This window comes from Trachymyrmex septentrionalis, unplaced genomic scaffold (assembly GCF_001594115.1).
Source record: "Trachymyrmex septentrionalis isolate Tsep2-gDNA-1 unplaced genomic scaffold, Tsep1.0 scaffold81, whole genome shotgun sequence".
Lineage (NCBI taxonomy): Eukaryota > Metazoa > Arthropoda > Insecta > Hymenoptera > Formicidae > Trachymyrmex > Trachymyrmex septentrionalis.
The window spans coordinates 1,481,299-1,488,538 of NW_017305997.1; the positions used below are offsets into that span (position 1 = coordinate 1,481,299).

General features: G+C 33.4%; 1 protein-coding gene across 1 annotated transcript in view; it reads left to right on the forward strand.

Annotated features, from left to right (window-relative positions):
* The window catches only part of LOC108754854 (icarapin-like), a 35,146-nt gene extending 27,927 nt beyond the window's left edge, over window positions 1-7,219 (forward strand). The window contains exons 3-4 of the mRNA XM_018497481.1: window positions 4,321-4,424; window positions 6,810-7,219. Coding sequence (XP_018352983.1) covers window positions 4,321-4,424; window positions 6,810-7,049 — 344 coding nt within the window. The 3' untranslated portion in view covers window positions 7,050-7,219. The remainder of the gene's footprint in view (window positions 1-4,320; window positions 4,425-6,809) is intronic.
* Window positions 7,220-7,240: the final 21 nt, after the last annotated feature.

Below are 7,240 nucleotides of genomic sequence, written 5' to 3' on the forward strand. Positions count from 1 at the left end.
TTGTTCAAAGTCTTTTTGTAACATGCTACAACAATTTAGGCAATTGGTTACCTAAGTTGTACCTGTAGGCCTTCTAAATCGTATCTTCTTTATAAAAGTATGGAATCTATAAATGAAACCAATTAAAAGTGTAAGATTGAAAGAAATTATTAACTAATAATTAACTAATATCTAATTTTTTTAATAATTTGTCGGAAGAAAAATCAAGTATTTAATAATTATTAAGTAACAATAATGAAAAGATAGGAATGTCGAGGTAAATTGATATTCTTAAATTTATTTTTGCAATTGGCATTTATATTTACATCAATTATTAATTTTATTATTGTCAGTTTATTAGTCTTATCGCATAGTATTATTTAGGGGAAACTTGATAGATTTCAAAAGTATCGATTTGAGCTTTATATAATAACTGTAAATATTATATGTAAACGAATGTAAAATACAATAAATCTTTATTTATGTGTGAAAATATTAAATTATAATAAAATTGCATGATTATGTTATTATTAGTCGTATAAATTGATCAAAGATTAATATGTGAGATGTGTCTGACTTTTTAAAATATTGCTAACAGCTGACATCTATAAAACAAGATCTAATAATCTATTAAATCTTTGTCCATATTACTCATTTCCCATTTCATATTTTTATTACTAAATGTTGCTTCGATTAAATAATAATGTAAGATATTTATATATGAGGCATTTTTATGCGACCAGTACGCATTTAGCGATTCATCCTTATAACTTTAACAAATTAGAAAATACTTTTGAAAAATGTTATTGCGAAGTCTCTTGAAAATTATAGCTAAATACTCTTATATACGTGCCTCTATATTCTTGCCACTTCTTTTATCCTTGTGTTAATTCATAGCCAATAATTTCAAGATAATTTCCATACGCATTCAGCACGATTATGCTAAGACATAACCATGAAATAGATTATATTCTTATTATATGCTAAACATATGCGCAATATGTCTCACCTAATTTTTAGGCCAGTGGTTTACCTTCTCCAGTTAACTTTCGATATTAGTTTAGTGGGCTCAGTTCTATGATTTAGAGAGATATTTATATCTTGCGACATATAAGTATATTAAAATCATCGAAAACTGATAAATTAGTTTTATATTTTATCAATAAGGCGCCATCGTATCTTATTTCACAGAAGATAAATCAGAATTAAAGCGTAATTGAAGTTTGCAGCACGTCACGGCGACGATATGAACGATAATTCGTTCCTATAAGATTATTAAATCACGATTAAAAGATACGATGATTTTATGTTGTACACAAAAAAATCGATAGTATAGATTCAATTTTAAATTCGTTCATTCGTATCGTTATTATATGAGCATAACGTTAGATCAGCACTTTAAATTTTGTCCTGATAAAAATATCGTTTGAAGTTTGCACGTTTTTTAAATATTTTTACTCTAAATTACTTAACGACCCGCAATGCGTACGATAAAACCATTACTTGTTGCTCACTAAACTTGCGAAATCGATGCTGTATTTCCTTTCGCTGATTTAGCGCATTTGATAAATCGTGCACTTTGTATTCGGCTCGCGTCGAACTTTGAAATAAATGAAAATTACGGACGAGCTATTTTTAACAATAACAGGCCGTTTTGCCAGCTAATTAAAATTATCGCATGCAAAAAGCCGGTAACGCGCCGATTTCAGCAGCATATCCGATGTCATCTCTCTCTCTTTCTCTCTTCCTCGCTGGCATATTGCAAATTTTTCTGTATGCAAACGAAGCCACTGTCAAATAATATGCTGGCCCAGCGCGTCCTCATTGAGATTCCACACAGCAATAATCGGCTGATATAGTCAACTATTTTACTCCGGCAATCGCATTGTAAGCGCAATAAAGTATGCAAAATTTATCGGCATGGTCGACGTCCTCTCCGTTTTCTCGCGTATATACGCTATCCGACCATGGCATAAATTATTATTACATTTTACAAAATAACTGGGTCGTGGGATCAACTACCATTTTATTTATAACACGTAACGGACGACGTCTTATCGCGAAACTTGCGGGAATTGCATAATGACATGCGAGTCTGTATACATGTAAATATTCTCGCATATAAATATTTATTCAAAGAAATTCGAATTAAGCAGGAAGGCTGAGATGATAAAGAGACAAGAATAAACAGAGTTAATATTAAAAAAAAAAAATACAAAGAATTTGTTAATAATCTTTAATAACACGATTAAATTCCATTCGCTATTTAAATTACGGTAATAATTATATAATAATTACTGATCGTTCGGAGGAATAATTTTACATTATAGGTGACAGAAAAGGGAGAGGAAAGAGCGCAAACGTCAAGTAGACTCGATTATTACACGTTCATTTTCGAAATGCCCGTTTCTTGCTTAATGGGTTTGATGTATATATGGTTCTTTTCTGAAAGAATTTGAAAAGAGACACAGACGTCTCTTCCTACTTCTATTTGTTGTTTGTGATGCACTATTTGGCTCTTCGCTTGTCGTGCTGGTGTAAGCACAGTCTGATTCACGCCGAATCGCAATAAAGCGCTATTAGAAGTATTAGATCGTTAAAAGGAAACGATAACCGGATGGAGAGAACGATGGAACACAGATGTATGACTCGTATAATCCAATAAGATTCTAAGAATTGGAACTTTCTATTTTTTCGAGAAGACAAGCCACTAGACTTGCAGGCCAGTTTTCATTCCATTATACTGTGATCCCTATTTGTAAGTTCAGTATCCATTCTGGCTCGGTTTTTCATTTACTGGTTAACTTGTGCTTGAGTTTAGTCTGACGACATAATGTAAAAATTGTATTTTTCTATCTGTAATAATTTGACTAAATTGACGGTTTTGTACTAAGTAACTTTTGATAGTAAATAAAGTTATGTGACACTACAAAACCATTAATTTAGTAATTATCATTTCTGAGTGATTAATCTTCTGAGGAAAATTAAAAAGGAAGAAGCCTGACAAAAATTCGTATGTCAATGCGCACCGATCTAAAACGGTGTTTAATGAGAATTTAAACTTTAAATCTTATAAGCCGTAAGAAATTAATCAATTATAGTCGAACATGAGAAAAACTATCGATTATTGGTTAATTTTTTATAGCTTAAGGCTTAAAAGCTTAAGTTTTAAAGCATTAAAATCTGAAGCGTTCGGCACACGATGCTTGTTTTCTTGCTGAATTCCTAGGTGGATTAAAATCTTGCCATCGTATTGGCTGTATGATGCGATACTAACAGTATCAGTATCATAGCCACGGTAAGAATTTATTCTAGATAGCAATTCAGCAAGAAAACAAGCATTGTGCGCCGCCGGCTTTATTGTAGACAGCTTTAGACACAACTACTTTCAAAAAAATCTTTAATATAAATAAGGCTTAAAAAATTATGTATTAATATATATATTCACTAATCATTTTAAAAAATATGGTAAATTAAATGAAACAGTAAATATTGGATAAAAATTATGTAGATATCAATTGACGAAAATCATTATATATACATTAATTAACGATAACTTCACTGTAAATTAGATAGTGATGTTCAACAGAAGTCAGCGCTTAGTAAGCACTTGTGCCGATTGGATTATACTTTTTGATCTAGAAGAATAGTATCCTATGTGTGTAAAGAAAACTTTCAACAGAGTTGTAAAAATGGTTCAACATTCTGCTGAATACAGCCATTTGTACAAATTTTCCCTTTACTTTTTTCTTTAAATTGATCATCGTTCGGCTCAATGGGTCCGTCACTGTATGCTTCATTTCCTAAATCGGAAATCATGAAAGCGCAATTTTGTTGACCGACGATTGCGCGCGATTCTAATAAGCACGTCACCTCCAGATGCTTGACAAATATTTTTTAAACGATCACCGGCGCTTATACCTGCTTTAAATTCGTTTAAATTTGTCCATTATCAAGCGCACTTTATTGGATTGTTGTTATTGACATTTACAAATAAAATCAAACAGCCAATTTTAAAATTGTACAAAAACATTATGTGAACACAAATATAAATTACTACACTGAGAAACACACATATTAAATTTTAATAAATATTTTGTATTTGAATAGTACTAATTAATATTTACTTCAATAAATATTTACTAAATACTTACTAAAAAAAAAATGATAATTGAATCAAATTGATGGTTCTTATATTAAAAATAAATATATGTTTATATTTAGTAAAACATATTATATAACTTTAACATTTGGTGTTATACATTCAAATAAATATTTATTAAAATTTAGTATGTTTACAAGGATTCTTTTTTTCTAATTTCTGCTTTTGATTTTTTTCAGATACTCTAACTAGACTCAAGCAAAATCTCTTCAACTTTTTCTGGAATATGTCCGATACAGAGTTTTCCATTCCCCCTGGAGCGAACACAACATCCACAGTCAAGGTAAATACTCAACAGACCCAATTTACAAATCAGTAATTCACAAAAGTTTATAATCAATCAATAGAATTATTATCATAGTTCTTTTTCAAATCCTGTTCGATCCGTGTATTCTCGCGTCAGACCGAATTTCGGTCCGGAAACCGTTCGTCGAGTAGCGAATCAACCGTTCGCCAAGAACCGCCAAGAGCAGAGTAAAATAATCCCCGGCGATACGCGGAGAGGAAACTCCGCGTCGCGCCAGTCCGGGCCGGACGCGTCGCGGGGAGATAATGCATCGCCAGCAATTTACGTACACGTGTAAACTGCAACAACGAGATGACGACAGTGAAACATAGGAGAGGCGGGAGGTAGAGAGGATCCCTTTAACAATAGCGCGCGATACCGCCAAGTGTACGGCAGGACGGGGGAAGGGTGATCGGATTACCGCATTTCCCGTCGCGTATTGTTACACGCTCCGAATCTGCGCGCCGCCAGATCTCTCCGATATGTAAGTCGCTTAACGCGTAATGCGACTTGCTGCACAAAGCACGACTAACGGAAGTGGATAACTGCCCGCCGAAAAGTTCGTTCGCTGCTTGATCCCACTTCTCGGACATTGACGCTACGTCATCATTCGCAGAAGAAAAGAGTCCGTTCCGAGAGAAGGGAGATTGGGTGGTAAAATCATCGAAGAAAATGTATTAATATCTTAACTCTAGGGCCCAGTTTCACAACTCACGGTGAACTCTTAACCGAGGTTCATTTATCCCACATCTTTTTCTAATGCTAGAATTGGAAAGAGATAATGAATCCAAAGAGACACGATAGTGGCTCGGCACTAAGGGCTGCCGCACACAAAATAACAGTATGCGTATAAACTTAAGCCGATGAGCCAATCAGGATACTGCTTTAGATTACGTAATCCAACGGAAATGGAAATAATTTCTGTTAGAGTACGTAGATTGGGCTCCATCAGCTTAAATTCACATCTTAAGGTTATTGTCACAGACATTTTCTTCGTCTGCGACAGCTTTCGTTCTCCTACGAAGCTGAACGAGATCTTTTTTTCTTTTTATACATTTTTCGCACTAACATATTATCTGCAATAATCGAGATATTTATAATCGCGAGTTTATCTCATTAAAAAGTATCGGGAATTTGAATCAATCTCATTTATTAATAATACCTCTTGCCGTTCAAACGTCGAGGAATTAAAGTTTTAAATACAAAAATAAATGTAAGAACGCATTAAGAGCGATGATATGTGAGATCGAAACGTGATTTAGCATTTTGTTATAAAACTGTAGAAATGTTGTAAGGAGAGATTTTTTTTCCTTATTACGCTTTCACACGTAAGGTATACAAAGTTTAATTACGTACAGCGATTCTAATAATTCATACTGAAGCATGTATCTCTTTGTTAGCGGAGTAAACTGCATTGTATCGCACTGTCGTGCACTAAACGCAATTAAATCCACGCAGCGTTGCAAATTCTTCAATAATGGAGCTTAATTAATTTTGACGATGCGTTTGTCAGTTATAGAGCTGCAAATTGTTCGATAAACCCGTTTGCATCTCTGTCTGAGCTAGCTCTCGTTCCTTCTGGGACACGTGTGATGTGTACATATTACGCTATTTTTCCGAAGAATTTCATTATAACGAATCAGATTACATTTGGAGATTGAGAAAAAAATTTGCAAATTGTCAAATTCAATTTCCAATACTAGGATTCTTTTAAACTAAATTCACACTCGATTTCGTATCTCGATAAGAAACATCGAAAACTCGGTATCTCGGATTATAACATGGTTACCACAAAACTAGAAAAATCAGAGAAACAAGGAATTATCAAGAAAATTGAAAACGGTCAGGGAAATCAAGAAAAAGTCAGAGAATTTTGCAAAATTTTTTGGAAAATTACAATTCTTGAAAAAAGTTTACACATACATTACATACGCAGTTTTGGAATATTGCTTAACAATTAAAAACTTAACAATTAAAAATGCAAGCAGTGTCAATAACAATAATTACATTATAAAAAATAAAATGTTAATTTTAACTTAAAGACATAGTGAACTTTCTGAGACATGCAAAAATGTTATAATTAATACAAAAATGTCACCAAAAGTCCACTACTTTTTAAGTTAAAAATTAACATTTTAATTTTTTACAGTGTAATAATAATTTACACTGCTGTATTAAATTGATCTCTCAACAAAATATTTAACGATTTTCAAATCACAATGGAAATACAAAAAAAATTTTAAATATTATGCAAAGTCAGGGAAAATCATGAAGTTTTGTCTAGAAATTGAGGAAAAGTTATAGAATTTTAGGACGAGGTATTTGTATAATAATAATCCCGATGCGGCTAATTTCTGATTTTCACAAATGATCTGATTGCAGATCATTGACGGCCATGTGGTGACGATCAACGAGACAGTATACTCGAAGAACGATAGTAACGGTGGTGCTGTGTTCCGGATTCGTATAATCGACGTGAAGCCACAAAACGAGACTGAAGTGATCGGAGGAGGCAGCACGGAGCAACCGTCGGTGAGGCCAGAGCCGGACTCGGAGAGCCGTGAGATAGTCGAGGAGTTTAACAATGAGATATCGAAAAACACAGAAACGCTGACCGCTTAAAAGGTAGTCAGTCTGCTCGCGAGACACGCCGACGATCAGCAATGTCCGAGTGGATTTCATGGAGAAGAAGGAGTGACCTTTATTTCGTGGCTGTAGTAGAGTAATTTCGATGACACACGCGGTGTGCATCATGTTAAAATATAAAGCATTACTGTAATATAATATATATATATATATATATATATATATAT